General features: G+C 42.9%; 1 protein-coding gene across 2 annotated transcripts in view; it reads left to right on the top strand.

Moving 5' to 3' along the window:
* The window catches only part of HMGA2 (high mobility group AT-hook 2), a 346,168-nt gene that overhangs the window by 7,289 nt on the left and 313,199 nt on the right, over nucleotides 1-25,680 (top strand). For both annotated transcript variants that reach the window (XM_030216334.1, XM_030216333.1), the window contains exon 3: nucleotides 23,938-23,988. In XM_030216334.1, the coding sequence (XP_030072194.1) occupies nucleotides 23,938-23,988 (51 nt within the window). The remainder of the gene's footprint in view (nucleotides 1-23,937; nucleotides 23,989-25,680) is intronic.

Here is a 25,680-nt window from a genome sequence, read left to right as displayed (position 1 = left end):
AAAGTCCATGCAAATTTCACATATAGATTTCTTTAGGAATAGATTTTTATTTTTTCTAGCAAAGTGATTTTTTTTTTCACAGTATACAGTTCAAATGTGACAGTTCTTTTGACAAAGAGGCATATTTTCAAAGCACTTTGGGAGGCTAAGTTCCATAGGTTTCTATGGAACTTTGGGAGGCTAAGTGCTTTGAAAATGAGCCTCTAAGTGCTTTGAAAATGAGCCTAAAAGGCTGACAAAAGTAATCTTTTTATTTTGCAAGCTCTGAATTACTGGCCAATGCCTCTGACACATTTTTTGACATCTTACCAGATCACTTTGCATTTACTGTTAAAAGTTGATTCTGTTGCATTTGGGTTCCTCTTGACAATAAATAGATGTCCAAAGAACACATTGAGGCTAATTTTCAAAGCATTTCCATAGGTTACCATGTAACTTTGTAAGTCTGTGCTTTGAAAATGAGCACCTATATCTTTTAAATTATTTAAACTCCTCTTGTCTTGTTAATTGCCTTCAACTGTAAAGGTTCAGTTTCTGTTCAGCTATACACACTTTTGTGCCTTGGTGGTGATGAGGAAGAGAGGAGATTAAAGCTAGTGTAGCCACCTGGCCATATAGTATCCTGCTCCCTGGACTCCTTGCTGTAATGGAAAACATGTACTCTGGTTTCAGGCCTTCTTATACTTCCTTTGCTTGTGAAAGGGGAGTGATTTCTGCCCCATGATTCAAAATCAAGTCTTCTCCTTAAATACAACCACACTAACCCTTGGATTCCATATAGTGCGCTTAGAGATCTGTGACGAAATCCAAGCATATTCTGTAATAATGCGCTTAACTTGGCTTAACAAGTCAATCACGTTGATAACAGCACTAATTGGCAATAATTAGAATGTACGTGCACAACTCGCTAAGTGCATTCTGTAATGCAGTGCGCCTAACTTCTAATGTGCTCAGGCAAAAGGGGGTGTGGTTATGGGCGGGGAAATGGGCGTTTCATGGAAGTTCCAAAATTTATGCTCATAGTTATAGAATATGGCCCAGTGTGCCTAAATCTACATGCCGGGATTTATGCCATGTTTTTGTTGCTGTAAATGGATGTGCATAGTTTTAGGCACTGGGATATTAACTAAGTGTATTCTATATACCACGCCTAGATCTAAGTGCCGCTTGTAGAATACACTTAGCACTGATTTCCATGCTGATTTTTTTTAGGTTCCGTATATAGAGTCTCCCCCATGTGATCACTAGGCATACTTTAGCCATTTGTGAGTACTAGATCTAGCCTCCCCCATTCCCTCGTGAATTTTATCACCATTTTAGAGTACATTGAAAGGCATACATGATCACTCTACATACTAATTGTGCAGATGGGGCATTCCAATTCACATATGGCAGATTGAAATCCCCAGTAACTGCACCTCCTAATTTTTGGATATCTATCACCAAATCTTTGTTCAATTTCTGTTTTGAGCTAGAGGTCTGTAGATGACATTTGTGTGGATGGAAGTAATGCACATTATTGGTAAATTGGTTTTAGTCCATAAAATGGGACCTGCAGCAAAGATATATGCACATTAAGGTGTGTTAGTACGCAGTAATGCAGTAGCAACTTTCAGTGGCCCTTTTACACTTGGGGGGGGGGGGGCAGCTGAAATGAGCATGCATAGGGGGTGCCAGCATTGGTGACTGGAAATGCACGGGGTTGTGAGAGATCAGGGGACTCCAGAGAGGACTCCAGCAGATGGGGGATTCATGCCAGTCAAAGGGAGAGGAGTAAAGAGGTGTGTGTATGTGTGTGTGTGTGTGTATGTGGGGGGGGGGGGGGGGGATATCAGGTGGAGAGGAAATGTGTGGGCCATGCCCACCTACAAATTGAGGTCTGGGTACGCTACTGATGGTGAAGTTTTGCAGTTACTACAGTTCCTAGATTAACACACAGTAACTGTAAAGCCTCTTATAACTATTTGGTGGTGGTCCCAGCACCCTCCTTCCAATTACTGCAAAGAAAACACACAGTAAAGGGTTTAAGTGCATTGAGAGCACATATTAAGTTTCTGCATGCTAACTGCAAGCCAAAGTCTCTGCTCACATCCCTCCTCTTTCCACGCTATGCAGTTTGTATGTGAATTATTGTGCACTAATTCATGCATTAGCTGCTTACTATGCCTTAGTCAAAAAATTATCCTAACTAAATCTAGCGTTAGGTCTGATGCTTTTATTAGGCTAATGAATGAAGTAGAAGGTAATATCTTGCTAATTATTTTAGCCCTGCCCATCTCTTGTGTTTCTGGGAGAGATTTTTACAAGACAACAGCAAGTACTTTAACATGGCATCTGATAATGCTGAGCTTTGACATGTACTGCAGCATATTAAAACATCTTTTATTCTTTAGCAAAGATGTCCTGCCCAGTTGTAGGCTGCAATCACATTTTCATCTTTCTTCATCTGTTCACAATATAATGCTGGATCCTTTTATTCAGGAAGAAAACGCAACTTTTAAACAAGTTTAAATTGCACGTGTGTACCTTCAAAGGAAGCATTTTATTGGATCGCCTCTACTTAAAACTGCTTTCCTTTCCTCATTTAAGATTTTAAAGACCTTACTGTCTTTAAAATCTTAAATAAGGAAAGCAGTAAGGAGTGCTCAACATAGCTCTCCTGTTGAATACCCATAACACCATCATATGTTGTCCAACATTTCACCATGTATTCTAAGGTTTCATTATATAGACATTAAAGAATAAGATAAGAGGATGGGAACCAACATTCTCCTGGTTATTTGCTTTATAGTCTTTCTCGGAGTATCATTCAGGTCAACCTCTGGTCATTCTAAAGATCAATAGGTTTTATTTTTTGTAGAAATAAGGGTCAACAAACTAGCAGGTGCTTGTTTGTGAACCATTTTGAGATTCTTTTGATAATGGTATATAAGAAGTATACTAAAACTCTTATTGGACTAACTACGATACATAGGGGACTAGTTTTCAAGAGATATGCTCCTTTTATCAGTCATGAAAAAAAAAGGCACAGTTGCACTGGGTTTAAATAGTAGAGTCAGCTGGGCCTTAGATTGTCTTTGCATATGTGATTTAAGGTTTATTGGAAAGAGAGGTGTTGTGATAGTAAAAACATTAGTTTAAAAGGTTTAAATCTGTTAATTCAAGTAGACTAACAAACCAGCTATAATGCTTTGATCAAGATAGATTCCAGTAATCTGGCTATTTTAGTGCTAGCATTTCAGGGCAGGCCACACCATGAAGCTTTGATTGGGACATCCAGTTATAGGGGAGCAGGTGTTCTTATGCTCTCCAGTACATTGCATAATCCTCTTTTCCTGCATCGTCACTTGGAAAAGGTGACTAAAGTTGCCAGAAACAAAAAAAAAAAAAAAAGAAAGAGCAAGCAATTTGTAATACAGCAGTCCAAACCACATTCTTTTTATGTGAAAAAATAAATTTCAAAAATGTAAACTTTTTCAGACTACTTATGGATGTGAATTTCATTATCTAATCCAGTTGGGTTTGATTATTTTGTTTGAATATTCAGTCTGTTCCATATAACTTCTGTCTGTCCTAAATTATATGGAATAGCAGACCAAGCTATTGGATAAGTTCCTGGACCACCCTGGCTTCACTTAAGCTACTCCCAGATGCTAGTTGGAGCGCTTCTGTATATCCCAACTGTTATCTGGATAAATATTTATTTTTTAATATTGAAGAGATATTTTTATTTACTGTATAGTATGGATGTTCAGCACTCTTATTTTTTGAGAGTTTAGTATTGTATAGCCCTTATATGTGAGCGTTTGTTTATTAGATTTAGACCCTCTTCATGTGGCCTGCTGGATGGTTTGATGTCCTACTGATATGATGCCTCTCAATTAGAGCTTTTAGAGTTACCATTCCTGTGATAACTGAAGAGCCATACTTACCTCCCTGTTTACTAAGCTGCATGGCAATGCCGACACAACCCATTCAAAGTGAATGGGCTGTGTCAGCATTTGTGCACGACAGCCGCTAGCGCGGCTTAGTAAACAGGGGGGTTAGTTTGTGGCATCAAGAAGAACTAGGGTAATATTTAGTATGTGATTCAGGACCCTGAAAAGGGGGAGCTTTTTTATTCTTTTTATTTTTGTTTTATTTCTTCTCGAATCTAAAGGCCCTGTTGGTCGTCCATAAATCACTTGTCAAATTTGTGTTTTAACTTATTTCTCCCCTATTTTAGCTTCTCAAAGCTCTTTGCACCCAGGATCTCCTTGTATAGTTTAACACCAACAGTTCACTCATCTGCATTGCTTACCAGCTCTTAATGCGAGCAGAGCTGCTGAAATGTGTCTGGCAATTGATCGGACTACTTTAATTGCTGAACTTTAAGACTCCTACTTCCAGTTTGACGTCTTGTTTTTATAATCTTTATTTTTATTTTATTTACTGCCTTGTATAGTGACAATTTATATAGCAATAAAATTTGTTTTCCAGTGCACTGAAAACAGATGATACTCCTTTTAAAGGAGTAGTATTGACTTCCCGTTCTAGGTCAAAGGGACACTGTTTTACAGTATTTAGAGTCATTGCAGGATAGAAACAGAAAAATGTAGGCAGGTAAATGGCCTATCTAGTTTGCCCATCCATGCCATCTACTCTCTCTGTCACTCCCTTAGAGATCCTATGTCCTTGTCCCAAGCTGTCTTGAATTCAGATACTGTTTTCATCTCCACCACTTCCACCGGGAGACCAGTTTCGTAACAGAAAGGGTAGTGAATTCATGTATTTCCTCAGATTACTTCCAAGTCTGTTACCTTTCATCATGTGACCGTTCGTTCCAGAGCTTCCTTTCAGTTGAATGCAGGAAAGGGTGATTTTGGACATGGGTCAATCTGTATGGTGTATTTGAGGAAGTGAGAGAGACTGAAGTGGAGGCTGTTATTCAAGCTTTGATACCTTCAGGAACAATTCATGATTGCTGTTCTACTACAGTTTTGAAGGGTTTGGGTGCTTTGTTCCTGCTGTATCATCTCTGGTGAATAAGTCATTGAGTGAGGGGAAACTGCCTGATCAGCTGAAAATAGCGACTGAATCTTTAAAAGAGATGATTCCAGATGTGATGTGAAAAGAAAAAGAAAGCACTATGCCTGGTTAACTCATGGTGAGCAGATTTAGGGCTTGGAAGGACAAGAGAGCGGAGGACTCTAGCAGCTGAGTAAGGGGAAGGTGAGGCAAGGTAACTTAGTCTTGTCCTTGTTAAGTTTGAACCCATGTGCTGTATACTTAATATTTCCATTTTTTTTATGCATGATGAAATGTGTAGTAAAGATAGTTGTAATATGTTTTGAATCAATTACAAAGAACTGATCGTGTTTCTTGTTGAATGAAGGTTTTGCTTTGGCTTCCTGTATAGTTTAGAGTACAATACAAACTACTGATGCTCATTTTTTAAGACTGACTGGAGTGGCTCCTGAATATTTTAAACAAGTCTAGAGACTCTATAGTCCGACTTGCTTCTTGAGATTGGCAGAAACTCAGCAATTGGTGCAATCTTCTCTAGCAAGGATGCACTATTCTGATACCTGTGGCAGCACATTGTCTGTAGTTGGACTTCTTCTGTGGAACAAGTTGCCTGGCAATGTTCATATTTTGTCATTGAAATTTAAATTTAGAAAGAATCTGAAAATGCAGTTGTTTGTGCAGGCATAAGTTTGATGTGACAATAGGATTAAGAACTGAGATTGTGAGGAAGTGACGTCAGCACTGGGGAGAAATCGATATAAGCCCATACTTGCTGAAGTTCTAATTATGGAATCTTACCTCCTGATGTGTACAAATGATGGCAGCTCGGAAGAGTTTGGATTGAGTTGAAAGACGCCATACTTTCTTAGCGTCCTTTCAGACCAGCCTAGATTGTGACTGATGGGTCGTGCACGCCTTCTAGGAGGTGGAGACTGAGAATTCTGACTCTTCAGAGAGAGCCAATAAGAGCCCTTGCTAATCTGAGAAAGATCCAGTAATCTCAGTCTCCAGCAGGTGGAAGGTGGTGAACCCTTCAGTCTCTCTGTATTTTACTCTATTTTGTGCTATTTTTATTCTAATTTCCTCTAATTTCCCTGTGTTGGAGTATTTGAGTTGGTATTAAGTGGTTCCCTTCTGTTCTTCTGGGCTTAGATGAACCTGCTTAGTGGAGGCTGAGGTCTGTGGGGATCTGTTCCAGCCTCGGGGGTGTTACACCCAGGTGGCTGGGTCCCTCCCCCCTTCCCCCCCCCCCAAAAAAAAAAATCCTCCCTGGTTGCAGTTTTTCTTACTGCTGTGTGTCTGCTGCCTTGGACTCTTTGAGGGAAGAGCACCTAGGCTGGGAGAGGGAGCTGTAAACCCCCCCCCCCCCCCCCCCAAAAAAAAAAAAAAAAAAAACTAACAAGAAAAGACTTGTTCGGTTTGCACAGTTTTCTCGGTGTCTGTATGCACTGGTGCTTCAGCCTTTGTGGCAAGTGGCTGTCCTCTCTGTTCCAAAATGAAAAAAACCCCCATTGTGCCACGGTTTCTGTGAGCAACATGGCTGAGAAACTCAGATGCTGCACTGTGTGTCTGCGCCATGGCTTGGGCACTTGTGGCTGCTGTAAATATTGCACCACCATTGAGGGCTCCTCGGAGGTGTGGCCCTCTACTTCTGTCGCGATGGTTCCCTCAGTGGGAGGGAAGGATGCAACGCCAGGAAAAGAGAAATCGGCGGTCCTGTCTTTGGCGGGAACCGCTGCCATTTTAACTCTCCCGGCTGGTTCAGCTGAACAGGCTGTCTCTCTGACGGTTTCTTCTGAGTGAGCACAGTCAGTTTCTCTCTCTTCCCTCCTGAGTCTGCTGGGGGGTTTCCTCCAGAATTAGTTTTACAAATGTATAAGGCCTTTATGTTGCAGAAGTCTAACCTTCCCCAGCCCCTTCTGGGAAAAAGGCCTTCAGAAAGGTTTTATGAATTTAGCAATAAATCACGAAGGATGCTGGCCCGACATCTCCAAAAGCGTCAAAGTATGCTGGTAATTGTAAAAATTAAGGGGGCTGGAGATATTATCTATTATAAACATGAGGAGATCTGAGCACTTAAGTTTTATAGTACTCTGTATAGTAAAGGTGAGGAGATCACGAATTGGGAGAATCGGGATTATTTGGCTAGACATGGTTTAAAGGGTCTGCAAGATACAGATTGTGAGCAGCTGGAAACCCTTATAGCTTATGCGGGTAGTAAAAGGTCTTAAAGGGGGTAAGGCACCAGGGGTTGATGCATATACTGCAAAGTTTTATAAGATCTTTGTTGCCGAGTTGGGACCTCTCCTGAGGCGAGTGGGTAATGCTGGTTTTCAAGGCTAGTCCTTACCTGTTAGTATGTGTGAGGCAGGGATCTCTTTCGTTGAAGCCTGGTAGGGACCCCAAGGTGTGTGGGTCTTATCGCCCAGTATCACTGCTCAACACAGATATTAAAATCTTAGCTAAGGTTATGGCAGATCATTTGAGTCAGGCTCTCCCACGGCTTATTCATTCCAGTCGGGCTCTGTGGCACGGAGACAAGTAGCGGACAATATTATATGCTCTCTCAACATAGTTTGGGAGGCACAAAGTCAAGGTGAGTCTATGACCCTATTAACTACTGATGCTGAGAAGGCATTCAAGTGGCCTTATTTGTGGGAAGTCTTACAGTATATGGGGTTTGGTCCAAAATTTTTGGATTGGTTGGAGTTTTTATGAAGTGCCAGTCGCTCTTATCAAACTTAACAGGGGATACTCTTCAATGAGAGGGACCCGGCAGGGGTTCCCTCTCTCCCCCTTGTTGTTTGCTTTGTTAATTGAACCTTTGGCCCAAAGGGGTTCATTTGTTGGTAGATATTAAAGAGATCTGGATGGAGGAAGAGGAACACAAAATAGCTTTATTTGCTGATGATATTCTGTTTTATTTGAGAGTGCCTCGGTTGACCTTGCCTATAATAATACAAGAGTTGAACTTCTTTGGGAGAATGTCTGGATTTAAGGTGAATTATGATAAATCAGAATTAATGTGAATTACAATCTCGACAGAGGAGGAGGAGGGGTTGGAACAGTCGTTTCCTTTCCTTAGGGTGACAAGTTTTTGATACTTGTGTATACAGATTCCCAGAGATTTATCTAAATTGTTTGTACTTAATTATGCACCTTTATTTAAACAGCTCTGCCAGGACTTGCATAGTTGGACTGGATGTTGGTTATCATGGTGGGGACGGATTTCTGCGGTTAAAATGAATCTGCTGCCTCGATTTGTTCTTGTTTCAAGTCCTCCCTATATCGGTTCCACAGTTTGAGTTGTTGAGGATCCAGGCTGAGATTTCCAGTTTTGTATGGAGAGGGCGTGTCTCCCTCTTGGCGAGGAGGGTTATGTGGGGAGCTGTTGAAATGGGGCAGGGGAGAGAGGCTTGGAGTACAGTTGGGAATATGGTAATTGCCAATATGGAACAATGTAACGTGTGGGGTTACATACTGTAGGTGGTGCTTTGGGCCCCTCTCTTCCCAGATGTATAGGCAGCTCTCGCCTAATCTATTTTTCTCATCTACTTTTACTGTGGTGCTCTCTAAAGAAAAAGCTAAGGGCTCTAGTAGTCACTCTTCTTTTGCTCATATTCGAGTAGAACCAGGTTTCTCAGTAGGTTTTGGGAGGGCCATTTTTGGGAAATGGGTGAAACGGGATCTTAATAGTTTTCGGGAATTTTTTTAAGATGTGGGAGAAATGCGGTCTTTTGTAGAACTTCAGGATACTTATGCTCTATCTCACTCAGATATTTCGCCTTATTTACAAGTAAAAAAAATTACGTTTCCGGACAGGGATGGTTAAGAGCTGACCTGGATGTCATTGAACATTTAAAGTACATAAGTATCGCCATGCTGGGACAGACCAAGGGTCCATTGAACCCAGCATCCTGTCACCGACAGCGACCAAAAGAACAAGCAGTTTGTCCCACCCATTCTAGGAATACTGTACTATTCCCTCGTCCATTCAATAACATTCTATGGCTTTTTCCTCCAGGAAGCCGTCCAACCCTTTTTTGAAGTCCGCTAAGTTAACCGCCTTAACCACCTTTTCCGGCAGCGAATTCCAGAGTTTAACTATGTTTTAAATTTACCACACTGCAGCTTCATCGCATGCCCCCTTGTCCTAGTATTTTTGGAAAGCGTAAACAGACGCTCCACATTGACCCGTTCCATTCCACTCATTATCTTATAGTACTACTACTACTATTTAACATTTCTAAAGCGCTACTAGGGTTGCGCAGCGCTGTACAATTAACAAAGAAGGACAGTCCCTGCTCAAAGGAGCTTACAATAGACCTCTATCCTATCTCCCCTCAGCCGCCTTTTCTCCAAGCTGAAGAGCCCCAGCCTCTTCAGCCTATCCTGATAGGGAAGTTGTCCCATCACCTGTATCATCTTTGCCGCCCTTCTCTGCACCTTTTCCAATTTTACTATGTCTTCTTTGAGGTGTGGCAACCAGAATTGAACACAATACTCGAGGTGCGGTCACACCATGGAGCGATACAACAGTAGAATAATATCCTTATTTTTGTTTTCAATCCCTTTCCTAATGATACCCAACATTCTATTTGCTTTCCTAGCCACAGCAGAACATTGAGCAGAAGTTTTCAACGTATCATCAACGACGACACCTAGATCCCTTTCTCGGTCCGTGACTCCCAACGCTGAACCTTGCATGACGTAGTTATAGTTTGGGTTCCTCTTTCCCACACGCATCACTTTGCACTTGTTCACATTAAACGTCATCTGCCATTTAGACGCCCAGTCTCCCAATCTCGTAAGGTCCTCTTGTAGTTTTTCACAATCTTCCCGCGATTTGACTACTTTGAATAACTTTGTGTCATCGGCAAATTTGATTACCTCATTAGTTACCCCCATCTCTAGGTCATTTATGAATATGTTAAAAAGCAGAGGTCCCTGCACCGATCCCTGAGGGACCTCGCTAACTACCCTTCTCCATTGCGAATATTGACCTTTTAATCCTACTCGCCCCTTTTACACCCCGGTCATCCAGCGGGCCAACCGATTCTTTTGCCTGTTTCCTGCTTTTAATGAATGTAAAAAAAAATGTTACTATCAGTTTTCGCCTCTAACGCTATCTTTCTTTCAAAATCCCTCTTTGCCTTTCTTATCAGCGCTTTGCATCTGACTTGACATTCCTTATGCCACTTCTTATTTTCCTCATTCGGTTCCTTCTTGCATTTTCTGAAGGATTCCTTTTTAGCTCCAATAGCCTCCTTTACCACACTTTTTAACCATGCTGGCTGTCGTTTGGTTTTCTGTCAACCTTTTCCGATACGTGGAATATGTTCAGCCTGGGCCTCCAGGATGGTGTTTTTGAACAACATCCATGCCTGTTGAAGGTTTCTTACCCTCTCAGTCGCTCCTCTAAAAGGTTTTTTTTTACCATTCTTCTCATTTTATCATAGCTTCCTTCTTTAAAGTTAAACGCTAACATATTTGACTTACTACTACTACTATTTAGCATTTATATAGCGCTACAAGGTGTATGCAGCGCTGCACAAACATAGAAGAAAGACAGTCCCTGCTCAAAGAGCTTACAATCTAATAGACAAAAAATAAAGTAATCAAATCAATTAATGTGTACGGGAAGGAAGAGAGGAGGGTAGGTGGAGGCGAGTGGTTACGAGTCAAAAGCAATGTTAGAGGTGGGCTTTCAGTCTAGATTTAAAGGTGGCCAAGGATGGGGCAAGACATAGGGGCTCAGGAAGTTTATTCCAGGCGTAGGGTGCAGTGAGACAGAAGGCGCGAAGTCTGGAGTTGGCAGTAGTGGAGAAGGGAACAGATAAGAAGGATTTATCCATGGAGCAGAGTGCACGGGAAGGACAAGTGTGGAGAGGTACTGGGAAGCAGCAGCGTGAGTACATTTATAGGTTAGTAGAAGACGTTTGAACAGGTTGCGAAAACAGATAGGGAGCCAGTGAAGCGACTTGAGGAGAGGGGTAGTATGAGTAAAGCGACCCTGGCGGAAGACGAGACGGGCAGCAGAGTTTTGAACCGACTGGAGAGGGGAGAGGTGACTAAGTGGGAGGCCAGCAAGAAGCAGATTGCAGTAGTCTAAACGAGAGGTGACAAGGGTGTGGATGAGGGTTTTGGTAGAGTGCTCGGAAAGAAAGGGGCGGATTTTACGGATGTTGTAAAGAAAGAAACGACAGGTCTTGGCAATCTGCTGGATATGACTTCCTATGTTTACCTTTTTGAAAGCAAATTTCAAAGGCGATCATGTTATGGGCTTCTCTGGGGAAGGTTAGGGGGACTATCTCAAATTTTATATCGCTTTATTCGGGCTTCTGGGTTTTATAAATATCTATATATGGAGCATTGGGAACGAGACTTGGCGTATGAGTTGAGTGTGAGTGAGCGGAAGGCTGTGTGTTTGGAAGTAAAAAAAAAAAAAAACTTTGATATGTGTGCTTTTTAAAGAGAATGTCTAGATAGTGTTACACTCTTGTTAAGTTACCAAAAAATACAATACGATAAAACCCCCTGGAAACCCATCTCACGCATAGTATAACCAAACATGTTTTTTTTGTGTGGCATAAAGTTGCTTGATAGCTCCTACTAGTTCTCTGCATCCTGCAGCATTGTTGAGACTGATAGGGTCTTGCTATGACTATTTCATATATTTCGCAATTGATAGTAGACAATACATTAAACAGAATAACCAACCGATTGGATGACAGTTTCCTTTGGGTCTGATATTTAACTGCGGTGGTCAATAATTTAAGTAAAACCAGATATTCAGGGCTGACACAAGTGCTATGTGACTATTGGCAATATTCAGACCACTAACCTGAAATCTATCCAGATAAAGAGGTAGATGCACTAAACGTTTTTCATCGTTAAATGAGCCCTCAGGGAAGAATTTCCTATCCTTTCCATGCACTTAAGCCTATTTTCCGACGACAGTAGCAGCTAACGAAAACGGAATGGAGATGAGCAATTAGTGTGAAAACCCCATTGAAACGACATGCACTAACCTTTTCCGATTGCCTTTACGCAGGAAAAAGGCAGGAAAACTAACGAGAGGTCTGGACCACTCGTTAGGACAGCTCTGTGCCAGGAAAAATCATTAAGAGAAAAAATAAACAAACTTTGAGCCAATCCCAGCGCATTAGCAGAGCTAAAAGCGCTGTGATTGGTCCAAAGGACATCAGAAAAACATAAATAAATAAAAATAAAAAAAGGATCGGGAGGGGGCAAGGGCGCTCATCAGGAGCGTCCTGTACGGACGGCCTTGCCCCCCCCCCCCCGCTGCTCCCCACTTTCCGCCGCTCCCCTCACCCCGAAAAAGCAAAATTCAAGCAGCCCCTGCCCCCCTCCCTTCCTCACTACTCTCACCTCAGCTCCGCCTCCCGACATCCTCCGTCCTGTGCCCCGCCCCCTTTTGGGGTCGTCGCCGCCATTCCCCTCCTCCATCGGGCCCACCTCCCTCTTACCGGGCCCGTGCAGCGCCTCTCTCCTCTGTCCGAAGGCCTGCACGGGCAAGAAGAAAGCCTGATGCCTGCCTTTGCCCAGCTTCGATGGCGCGTCTTTCTCCTGCTGGTCCCGCCCCTTTCTGACGTCGGTAACCTACGTAGGTTACCGACGTCAGAAAGGGGCGGGACCAGCAGGAGAAAGACGCGCCATCGAAGCTGGGCAAAGGCAGGCATCAGGCTTTCTTCTTGCCCGTGCAGGCCTTCGGACAGAGGAGAGAGGCGCTGCAAGGGCCCGGTAAGAGGGAGGGGGGCCCGATGGAGGAGGGGAATGGCGGCGACGACCCCAAAAGGGGGCGGGGCACAGGACGGAGGATGTTGGGAGGCGGAGCTGAGGTGAGAGTAGTGAGGAAGGGAGGGGGGCAGGGGCTGCTTGAATTTTGCTTTTTCGGGGTGGGGGGAGCGGCGGAAAGTGGGGAGCAGCGGGGGGGGGGGCAAGGCCGTCCGTACAGGACGCTCCTGATGAGCGCCCTTGCCCCCTCCCGATCCTTTTTTTATTTTTATTTGGGAGCCATGTGCTTGTGATTTGACTGTGTTTTGACTGTTTGTGGCATGCGCAGAGCAGCTAACATAACGCTTGGCTGCTCTGCGCATGATTTGGGGGCCGATTAATGATGTGTATTGTGATTCTTTGATACATTGTACGTTTCAATACCGATCTCAGCATGTGTGACTTTTTTTTTTGGTGCATTTTTCGTTATTTTAAAATCGTTAGGGACTTTAACGATTTAGATTTTTTTACGTTTGGTTGCTGCATCTGCCTCAAAGTTAGGACTTTGCTATCCTTACATTATCTGCTTAGTGGTCTAAATATGGCCATTAACAGGCCTCCAGCTCTGCCCATTGACTGTTCTGGCACTGTGCAGAGGTGGTCAGAGGACATGTTTGGCAGGACTGTCTGTTTTAGTACCTCTGAATATCCCTTTTGCTGATGTTTGTTATGATACTTCTACCCCGCATTTCCCCAAGAAAGCTCGGATTCAATTCGGTTTCATAACAAGTTAAGGGGAATGTTTACTAAGGCGCGTTTATCTGGTTAGCAACACTGCTAATTGGATAAGTGCCTTTGATTATCGTCTTTAAGATTTAAGCAGTATAGTTGGTATTTGCTCTGTGCCTTGCCTCTCTGACATTTACAATATGGCATGGCATAGAAATATATATGGTGTTTTTGTTTTTTTTTTTAATCTTTTTGGATTAAGACCAAGGCTTCTTGAAGCCATTTTTTGTGGCTTTGTTTCAAAGAGAGAATCTAAGCTTTAAAATGATACTGTACTCATTCTGAAATTGCTTGTGGTTTGAGCACTAGCTTCATGATTATTAAAAATTGTGACATGTGCTCATCTAGGAAATCTTCCGGCTGTCCTTGCAGATCAGTGTTCTTGGAGAACTGTATTTATTAAGACCTAAGGTGCTTGAAGCTGGTCTCTTCACTACAAGAAGGTGTTCAGCTACTTTCACATGCAGCAATGCTACTCATCCTGGGGCATGGGGAACCAAGGCTTTTTAGCACCAACAGTGTGACTTTTTAACAAAGCAAAACTTTTAACACAATATAGAATAAATTGGAGCTCTGCATTATAAGGTGTAATAACATATTTGAATGTGGCTGTTCAGACTTACGAATCAACAAACCTAGATAAAATTTGACAAAATAAACACCTGAAAAGTGACCAAAATAGATTAAGGAAATACAAAAACAAAAACTCTGCTTACCAAGAGAAGATTGCTGAGTCAAAATAATTATTTTCAAATGTAATATCCATTTAATACAGATATTGAAATATTTGAAAGGTATTAATTTACAAACAAGCCTTTTCCAGAGACGGGAAGGTGGTAGAACTAGAGGACATGAATTGAGGTTGCAGGGGAGGGTGACTCAGGGATAATATCTGAAAGTACTTCTTCACGGAAAGGGTGGTAGATACCTAGTATGCCCTCCCACGGGAGGTGGTGGAGATGAAAACGGTAACAGAATTCAAAAATTCATGGGATAAACACAAAGGCCGACAAATCAAGATCAAGTATACATATGCGTATGGTGTACAGCGCTGCGTATGCCTTGTAGCGCTATAGAAATGATTAGTAGTAGCAGTAGTTGTATCACAACTTACCTTATACTATGAGTTTATCTTGTTGGGCAGAGTGGATGGGAGCATACAGGTCTTGATCTGCTGTCATCTACTATGTTATGTGTGAGTGGGAAAACTTCAGAAATAATTAAAATAAAAGACCTCTGCATGTTTTATTGACTTTTCTGAATTTAACGGATTTTCAAGCATACTGCCTTTTTATTTTTCTGCACAGCCTGGCCAATTTGGCTGCATTATTACCCTGCGATAGATGCATCGGCTGCACAAGTCAGAAAAAAGGCATTTTGAAAAGCTGTTTTAAGAGCCACTATTCTTAAAGTTTAGTATGACCGTCTATGTGATTAGTCAGACATTTTAACATTTTAATCCTCAAAATTCTTTCACATTTGAAACTGTTGTTTTTCATGTATTTGATACATTTAGCTATAAAGATATTAAACTGGAACGCATTGATATAGGAATATATATAATTCTAGTTCATTTACTTGTGTGTGCCTTTCAGGATTGGCAGTAAGAATGGTTAGTCACAGAAATTGTTCAGCTTGCAAAATCACCCTGGGGTAAAATTTCAGTGGCGCACCTAACTGCTAAGTTAAAAGTTCATTAAACATCTACAAAATAACCCAATTTTTATGCATCCAACTTGACTGTTTCCAGAGCAATGGCATCATGTTAAGCATGTAAGCAGCGCACCATTATTTGTATACTTTTTGAAAGTTCTGTATGTAAATATAACTGTTAATGAAACACTATAATTTTTCCTTTGTTCAATAACTGTAAGCCACTTTGAACCAAAACCTGTTTTGGATAATAGTGGGATACAAGAGTAAATAAATAAAATAAATTAGAGGCCCACCAAATTTCAGTTTCAGTGCCAAAACTGGTCCAAAGTCCTTTTTCTGCCCAGCTATGACCATGTTTTCAGTTTCATCCGAAACTGACCCATGTGTTTTTGGTGGAAGCTGAAAATTTGTGCTTTGTCCTGTTTGTCTCCCTCAACTCTTCCCTTCAAATAGGAGTTGCCTTCTACCCCCCACCCCCCAACACTGCCCACCAGTAGATGCTCCCCACAGGCCTATTACAATCCCTGGTGGTCTAGGGGTGTAGTCAGGGCATAAGTGATCCCCAGTCATTCCTGCCCATGCTGGTTCTGCTCTCTCAAAGTGGCTGCCATGACCTCTAATGGCAATCTGTGGTTGAATAAACTTTCTTCTGAATGACCAATTTAAGGATGGTAATAATGTTTATTCTCTCCAGTTTAGGCTATTGTAACAGGCAGGCTTCCAAAGAAATATCTTGACTCTATTGGACCGTGCAGGTCTTTTTCTGCCGTCATCTACTATGTATGTATAGCTGGTGCAAAACATAGCATTTTGGAGGGGGAGGGTCTTAATACCATAAGATCACTTTCCCAGTTCTATTTAAGGTATACAGGCTTTTAATAGACTGGTGAATTTTTATTTCCTTCAATTTTCAATCGGTATTGTGAGGGGGAAATACAGTTGACACAAAACATGTTAAAACATGGTAGATGATGACAGTGCTAGGTCTAGAGAATAAACACATCTAATCACTGCTAAAAACCCTCTTTATCCACTTATTTGCTGATAAGAAATACAGACCAACAGAAGTATATAAAATAGTGGTTTATTTACAGAGCAACATAGAGACATAGCAAATAGCAGTAAAGATTCCTAAAATTCCTTATGATTCCTAATAATACCTATAGCTAACAAACCACGCATAGCACCCTTGATAACACACACTCCAACTTTGCAGCTGGGTTAGTTAGTTGCTTTTTACCAAACATGATCACAGAACTTAAAACATACACCCTCAGATTCTATGTATGTTGACAAAAGTTGTGTGTACAAATCAATGTGCATAGCACAACTTAATGAGCCACAGTTCCAATAATTGGGTGCTAACAACCGATTGGCGTTAATTGGGAGTTAACGCGCACATCATCATATTCTATAACACTGTACGTGGAACTCCTATAGTGGCTAATTTCAAGGGGGTGTGGACAAGGGTGTTTTGGGGGTATTACAGAATAGACTCGATCAGCACCTATATATATATATATATATATATATATATATATATATATATATATATATATATATATATATATATATATATATATATACACACACTTTCTGCATGCGTAATTGCTGGCACCTAAAGTTAGGTGTCATTTATACACTTGGCGTTATTCTATAAAGGATGTGTATCCTTTATAGGATAGCGCTCAACACTTACATTTTTCATTGCTAATTTTTCAACACCATTTATAGAATGTAATCTGCAGCCTGTAGGTGATGGTAGTGTTCACAATGGTAGCTGGAGTCAAGGTAGAAGTGGTCCAGTAGTAGAGAACCTGCCTGGTTGACTTCTGAACAGCTTTTTGTACGATTTGTTAAAGCAGTCATGTCCTGATAGTACTGTGGGTAAGCACTAAGCCTACTATGCCAGCTTGAACCCGAAATAGGGTGGAATTCCCCTTCCTCAGAGATGTCTTGAGTCATCAAGTCTGCATATTAACTGAGTCACTGCACATTCTGTTCCAAAATTGATGTCAGTCTTTATTCTGGGCTGATGAAATGTAGTAAACGTTTTCAACATACTGTAGAGCATCCATGTTGATGGCTTCAGGCTTGGTCAGATTAAGGTCTGTGATACACATATTAACTTGTGACAGGGGCTTATGGGACCTAAGTTTTATGAACACTCTTTCATTACCTATTAAATTCCTTTAAAAGTTATCCTAATTCTTCCTCATTTTCTGTTGCTACATCCATTTGCAAATCCTTTATCACACTTAAATATTTCTAGGTTTGTGTTGGACACACTTCCTGCAAATCACACTGATTTGAGGCAATCCACCTTTGGCATCTTTGATTTGTACCAGATGCAGTGATTTGCTCAAGTTCTTTGATTCTCAGCCCACTATTCTAACCATCAGGTCACTCTACTCAGTGAGCTTATACAAATCATATGTTTACTCGCAACTTCCTGCTGCTGTTGCACCCAGAACTGGGCCATGCAGTTTTCCCCATGCAGCATCTGGAGTATGAAGGAAAGGGAAGGCAGGGAAAGAATGAATGTGAGTGTTTAGGGAAGAGAGTTTTTGAAAAGAAATGGGGTCTATTTTGTAGCTTCCCACTATTTGAGAACTTGTGGGATATCTATGTCTCAGCTCAGTTTTCAGTTCCCTTTCTCTACCTGCTGGTTGATGGACACATCTCTTGGCATCCAGTCCAGGTCCTCAGTATTTTTTTTTCTGTCTCTGGTGTTTGGATGGATACACTTTTCAGCCTTTGGTTCTGAGTGATTTGCTCCTGGTCCAGTTGTCAACTGTCCCCAGTTGAGCTTTGCAGGTGGCTTGAGTCTATGCAGAGTCCTATCTGGAGGTCTTCAAATCCCTGTCTGTTGTGCCCTGAGAATTACTTCTTCCTTCCCTTTACCTCTCCCCTATTCCCCATGGAGCTCTCCTTTTTCCAGCATAGCAACCTTGGGGGGAGAAAAAAAAGAGGTTTGCTGGAGAGCATGGGACTGAGTATTAGTCTTGGGTCTTTTTCATCTGTGGTAAGACTTGTGGAGACTGAGATTGGGGGGTGCAGCTGAAAATCGTAAGTCCAATTAAATTTTGATTCGGTACCACTTGGAGGGGCTGCAAGTTCTACTTTGTGCAGGTGAATGATCTTGACTCACTACTTGGGACACATTGAGCTATGCTAGTGACAGTCAGGGTGAATGGAGAGTTCTGCAGATGCAGTTAAGCGGTGTTCCTGCTGTGGGGCCTGCTGACCAGTGTCAGGGCATTGAAGGGCATGCAAGCTGGGAATCCTATGGGATTCGGAGGAAACAGTTGGTGGCAGCACATCTTCTGATTCAGCACAGCATCCAAATACGCTGGGTTCTTCAGGGTCTCTGGCAGGACTGGTGTGCAGTTTGATGCAGGAGAGCAGAGGAACAGGTGCCATTTTGTTGGGACCGGTTTTCTCTGGAGTTTATATTGTTTTTACACCAGGCCTATTTACTGAAGCAGGGACAGTTGGAGTTGCTGCATGGTGCTTCAGTGTCTTGCCCTTCTGCCCTTCCTGCTTCTAAGAGACCTTGTTTAGACCTCCAGGACTGGGCAGATGAGGCTATCTCTGCTTTTTCCTCCTTAGCTGATGTGGCCCCAGTCTATTCAGAGGAGCCATTATTGAAGGAGCTGTTAGTGGAGGGAGATCTGAAAGTACTGAAGTTGTTTCATAAAGAGGAGCTTAGTACTTTTATTTCTGAGGTACTGACAGTGCTTTCCATTGAGGGGCCTTCTGCTTCAGCATCAGGAGTTCCTTCTTTGTTGATTTATGATGGGGTGTAGAAGTCCTTCTAAGAACTTCCCGATGCATCCAGACATTCAGGACCTGATTATAGCAGAATGGATCTCACTGGATGGGGGAATGAGAGTAGGAAGAATCTTGACTAGGATAGATTCCCTTGTTACAGTGGTGACTAAGAAGACCACTGCACTGGTGAAAGGGGCATTGCCCTAAAAGATGTACAGGATAGGAAGCTAGAATGCTTGCTGAAACGAGCCTTTTTGAGCCTTCAATTGACAGTGTGCAGCTCGTTTGTGGCAAGACGGGCTTCATAACACTTAGCTGGATGTGGGGTTGGCCTACTTGGCAGGTGATAACATGTTACGGGTTACATCCCACAGTATGTCTTTGGCTGTCACAGCACATTGGCAACTGATTGCTGCTTTGGGCAGCAGATGCAGCGTCGGTCACGTCTAGTTAAACTGCCCTGGTTACTTGGTGAAACTCTGTAACTTGGTGAAAGAACTGGGGAGGGGGGGGGGGGGGACGGACTAAGCCACAGCAGTTGCCAGAGGAGAAGCTGAAAGCCTCTGGTCATCTGTCTTTAAGGGTTCTTGATCTCTATTTCAAGACAGCAGATGGTACCGGCCTGGTCATCAGAAGTCCAACTTTTAGGCACACCAGTCCTCCTCTTAGAGCGCCCAATGCATCCACAGCTTTGCAATAATGTGAGGCTGGTCCACTTTTCTCTTCCTCTGGTGGGAGGATGTTTTCAGGGGGAGTGGCCCAAAATCATGTCTGACCCATGGGTTCTGGATATTCTTACAGGAGGTTACAAGTTGGAGTTCTTTCGCCCGGTCGCTCCTCTCTTCTTGCAGTCTCATTGTCGAAAGGGAACCAAGGCAGTTGAGGTTCAGGCCACTGTAGATTCCTTGCTGGTGCTCTAGACCATTATTCCAGTTCCCCAGGCCGAACAAGAACAAAGCAGGTACTCCATCTATTCATTGTCCCAAAGAAAGAAGGCACCTTTTGTCCGGTCTTTGTTCTCTGAGACCTAAACTGCTGCCTTGGTGTCCTACATATGGCTACACTAAGCAGCTCAAGCAGGAGAATTTCTCATCACCCTTGATCTCAAGAAGGTGTATTTGCATATACCTATATGGCCGCCGTATAAGAGGTTTCGATCGTCGTTTCCAGTTCAGGGCTTTGCTCTTCGGTCTCGCCATGATTCCAAGAATGCTTACCAAGGTTATGGTAGTGGTGGCGGCCTTTGGCACCAGGGAATCAGAGTTCACCTGTATCTTTATGAATGGCTCGTTCATGCGCTGACCTATTTGAATAGGGTGGACAGAGTTGTCCTGCAGTTGGGTTGCGTGATCAGTTTCAAGAAGAGCAGACCAACTCCATCACAGACACGGAAGTATCTGGGCATTCTATTCACCACAGCACGGGAGAGCATCTTCCTCATGGAGTACAGGAGGTTGAAGCTGGTTAAACAGATTTATCTTGTCCTCGGTCAAGGCAGGCCCAGGTTCTGGGACTACGTCTAAGTTCTGGGGTCAATGATGGCAGCGATGGAAGTGGTGCTGTGGGCAAGGGCTCTCATGTAGCCTTTTCAGGAATCTCTTCTCAGCCGCTGGTCGCAGAAATATGACCTTCATCTTCCTTGGACTCTGGTTGCCAGATGGAGTATGCAGTGGTGGTTGTCACCCAGGAATTTGACCATCTGCGCACCCTTTCCGATAACACAGTGGGAGGTGGTGACAATGGACGCCTATTTGGCACTGGGCACCTGGATGGAACAGGAGTCTTAATAGTTGATAAATTGCTTGTAGCTCAGGGCAGTGCGGAATGCCTTACATGACTCGCTCCCTTTCTGTCGGTGGCCTGGTCCGAATTTTCTCAGACAGTGTGACAGCGTTGGTTTATATTATAAGCAAGACAGGATCTGCAGCTATCATGGTGGAGACGGCCTGCCTCATGAGTTGGGTGAAGAAAAATCTTCTCTTGTCGGCAGCTCACATCGCTAGGTCCTTGAATGTGGAGGCGGACTTTTTCTGCAGGCGCTACTTAGACCCATGAGAATGAGAACTATCCAGCTAGGGTTTTCAGCTGATAGTGAACTGATGGAAGTTCTCTGCTTCTGGACTTGATGGTGGTGGTGGTGGTGGGGGGTAATCTTAGGGAGAGACTGAGACAGACATGGGGAAGCAACTTCTTGCCCAGGGATTTGTAGTATGGAGTATTAACATGATTTTGGTTTCTGCTATGTACTTGTGACCAGGCTTGACCACTGTTTGGAAAACAGGATGCTGGGCTAAATGGACCCAGTATGGCTTCTCTTATCTCTCTATATAAAATGCACCTCCAACGTTCTATTGAAGCCTCACTTTTCCCAACGTTCTAAAAATGAGGCGGTGTAGATTGATGCTTCTCCATGAGTGTATGCCCCGCCCTCGCGTCACAACGTGATGACGTCGAAGGCGGAGCACTTACACTCAACGAATAGCATCGCCCACCCGTTCCTACACGAAAAAAGGGACATCAGACGCATCGCAAACGCGAATGAGCAGCAAGAAAGGGAGGACTACCATCGCCCCGCCCTCGCGTTACAATGCGATGATAACGAGGGTGGAACACTGACACTTGGGAGGAAGCGAGGGAGGAAAGCAGCATGAACGTGGGAGGGAGGGAGCGAGCCTGCCTGCCTGAACATGGGAGGGAGGGAGGCAGGCAGGCAGCCAGACTGAACATCGGAGGGAGGGAGCCAGCCAGCCAGCCAGAACATGGGAGGGAGGGAGGCAGCTTGACCAAGGCAGTGGGAGAGAGGGCCACGACCCTGAAAGGCGGAGGGAGGGAGGGGGGCCACGACCCTGAAGCTGGGAGGGGGGAGGGGAGGAAAAAGGGGAGGGGAAGACAGGGGGCGGGAGACAGAGGGGGGGGGGCCCCTGCCGCACACTCTCATGCATTCTCACACACACACTCTCACACAGACAGCCTCACTCTGTCACAAGGCAGGCAGCCAGCCTGAACGTCGGAGGGAGCGAGCCAGCCAGCCAGAACGTGGGAGGGAGGGAGGCAGCTTGAACGAGGCAGTGGGAGAGAGGGCCACGACTCTGAAAGACGGAGGGAGGGGGGCCACGACCCTGAAGCTGGGAGAGGGGAGGGGGAGGGGAAGGAAGGGGGAGAGGGAAGACAGGGGGGCAGGAGACAGAGGGGGGGCCCCTGCCGCACACTCTCATTCTTTCTCACACACACACACTCGCACATTCACTGTCTGTCTCTCTCACACAGTCACTCTCACACACACACTCTCAAACATACACACTACGATGAAAACCTTGCTAGCGCCCGTTTCATTGGTCTCAGAAACGGGCCTTTTTTACTAGTGTTCTTATGTTTTAATGTTGAGCACAGAAACTTTCTGCACAGTGCCTCTGCAATAAAATACAGTAAGCACACCCCTGCTTTCAATATACTGAACGTGTAGTAAAGGTTTTTTTTCTGTGTGGTAACTGCCTAGGTAAATGCTGGAAACATCCCCTCAACAGCTATTATAGAGGCTTTGCAGTTACCACTTGGTAATTTTGGGTCTTTCAGAATAATTTTGCAAGGAGCCGCATAGATTTAGGTTTCTTGCAGAATGATAAATGCCAGCATTCTAGTCATTTATTTATAAGGTAGGTGAACACAATGTGCGTAAACGACAATAATTTGAGTACTAGTCTGTAAGTACACACATCTTCTTTGATAGCTCATGCCTTGTAGGTGGGAATTCATATGGTCAGAGCATGGGCACAGTGCACACTTGCACATATAACCTAAGCATTCTTTAAAGTACATGAATATTTTCCAAATCTAGGTATTTATTTATTTATTACATTTGTACCCCGCTCTTTCCCACATACAGCAGGTCCAGTGTGGCTTACATAGTAAAAGAAAGCATCTTACATGGTAAAGAATACAGTAAAAACAAGGAAATGTAGGAACAGTATTATAAAAAGGTATGAGCACGCAGACCAGCTCTATGACTTATGTAAATACTCGCACCTAAACACATATGTTTATATGCACCTGGTTACACTAAGTATCCTATACAGGAAAGTAAGCATCTACTTTCCTTTTATGTATAGATTCCAAATAGGTGCTCCTTTATAAAATTGTCACCTTCCTGTGCACAATCTACAAAAGTTTAATGTACTTGAGTAGAAGAGCCTCTTAGAAAATTTGAGCAGTAGGCAACGCTTTTTCATACTCTTTATTCTCCTTTTTCTCTTTTGATTCAATTACCCTTATTTTTGTTGCCTTTTTTTGTGCTTTCCTTTCCTCTAGTTTCTTCCTCCTCATTACTTTATTCTGTCTTCCAGCTTGATGTTTTCTCTCTGCTTCTTCTCTAGTCAACCTTTTGCCCTCTTCCACTTCTATTTCTTCCTCTATCCAGTCTGTCTCTTTTCCAATTGATGGTTTAATTTGAAAGCACCAAGTGCTGAATATTAGACACCCTGATGTTTGGAGGTTTTTCACCTGAATATTAGTGGCATTTTCTCTTATACACACAAAATATTTGATGCTCAGGATTATATTGATTCTTTTGATGTGAATTTGCTCAATGTTTTGTTTTTTTCTCTTTTTCCTTGAATTAGTTCTTGAAATATATTTCCAAGGAAATATGTTTTTATTTTTGAGTATTCTGATAATGTGTCTGGAAATATTAATAAACTTGAAAAAAGTTAATATTAATAAACTTGGAAAAAAAAACCCATTTTGAAAAGACCATATTCTTTATGCTGTACAAGAAACGCTTTAGTATCTTCAAGGAATACTGGGAAATGACAGAAACAAGAATGTAGTCTGATTCAAGCCATTCAGGAAGTGGGGAAAGAGAGTGAGACAAGGATTTTATACTATGCATCTTATATATATCATGTTACAGGAAACCTTCTCTTAGTTAAGATTTAATATGTCTGGTTATTGAAGTGATGATTCTTTTGACACTTACAGAAAGCAGAGGCTACTGGGGAAAAACGACCAAGAGGCCGACCTAGAAAATGGGTATGTCTTCCACTTTTGGCACTACAAGATGCATTATAAAATAACATATTACTTAAGAATGCTTACTTTATTCTTACGGAGGAGTTTTATTCCTTTCTGTTCCTACTAAATGATCAAAAGACAGGTTTCTCAAAATGTTTAACTTTTATGCTTAGAATCTTTGTTTAGAATCTATAAAATCTTTTTATGGTGTCTCCTGCATTTTGCCAGTCTGTCTTCAGACTGGTCCATTATTTCAAACTCTTCCTGTTAGTGGTGAGTCCCATATCTTGCGCTTTGGTTGTTAAGTATGTTTTCTCTAGCACTATGTTGTGTGACAGATCGGTTGCTTTATATTACAGGAGTTTGAGGTTCATGGGATCTGAGATGGCTCCCCTCCTGTTTTACTTAATAAATTGCATTCAGCTTTTTTTTTTTGTCTAGAAGGCATTAAACTATGAAGTGACTGAAAAGAGAAGGTAAAGATTTTTATTTTAATCCTTCGTTGTTTGAGACCTTTTCTTTAAGCCAGTAAAGGATTAACATAGTTGTCTATCATTAGATATTTCATAGTTAATTGAAGATAGTTTAGCAAACTTTTGAATTCTGCAAGCGTTAATATGTTAACACTGTGCAGATTAAGCTTCAAATGTTGCTATAAAGTTGAACAAGGATATGATTATTTAATGAATATTTTATTTTGATTAGTGAAAGTTAAACAGATTGGTTTTGAAACTGCTGCATATTATACCTTTTCCAAAGAGTGACTGCAGGTTTTCAGTGCATCAACCAAATATAGAGGAGAGCAGGGGCGTATCTGCGTGGGGCCACAGGGGCCTGGGCCCCCGCAGATTTCGCCCTGGCCCCCCTCCCCGCCGTCAACCCTCCCCCGCTGCTTACTTTTGCTGGCGGGGTCCGACCCGCAATCTCCATATTTCGGCTTCCTCCGTGGCCATGTGCTTCCAGGAAGTAACGCTGCAGCGCTGATTCGTTGAATCCAGTTCGGCGTCTGACGTCCCAGCACGTCAGACGCCGAACTAGATTCAACGAATCAGCGCTGCAGCGTTACTTCCTGGAAGCACATGGCCACGGAGGAAGCCGAAATATGGAGATTGCGGGTCGGACCCCGCCAGCAAAAGTAAGCAGCGGGGGAGGGTTGACGGCGGGGAGGGGGTGGAGAGAGGCGGCGGCGGGGCGGGGGGGGGGGGGGTAGGCAAAAATGTGCCCCCCCTCTCTGGCTCTGGCCCCCCCTACCGCTGGATTCCAGATACGCCCCTGGAGGAGAGTGGTGTCTTCCAAAATAAATTATTTTATTGCTCTCATTAAAAGAAATTCATGCATAGTAAATTCACTATAGCACAAGAATACCACAGAATTCATGCAATAAAGAATCAAACATTAAGGGCTCCTTTTTACAAAGCTGCAGTAGTGATTCCTAGCGCGGCAAATGTGAAGTAGACCATTCAGTTCCTGTGCGTCGTCACATCTGTCGCATGGGAATCACTACCACGGCTTAGTAAAAGGAGCCTGACATATGAAATTCATTCTGGTATTCTTAAGTTGTAGTTCTTGCAAATCTGAATACTTGGGATGTGTGCAGGGAAACAGTTTTCAGTTCATTTTCAGATGAAATGTTTGGCCTTTTAGCGCACAGTTTAGACTTTTCTTTTTCAAGACTATTCTTCCAATAAACTGCTCACACCGATCTTCTTC

This window comes from Microcaecilia unicolor, chromosome 10 (genome assembly GCF_901765095.1).
Source record: "Microcaecilia unicolor chromosome 10, aMicUni1.1, whole genome shotgun sequence".
NCBI lineage: Eukaryota > Metazoa > Chordata > Amphibia > Gymnophiona > Siphonopidae > Microcaecilia > Microcaecilia unicolor.
The sequence above is the reverse complement of the archived record's forward strand: the minus strand, read 5'-3'. Positions and strand labels throughout refer to the sequence as shown.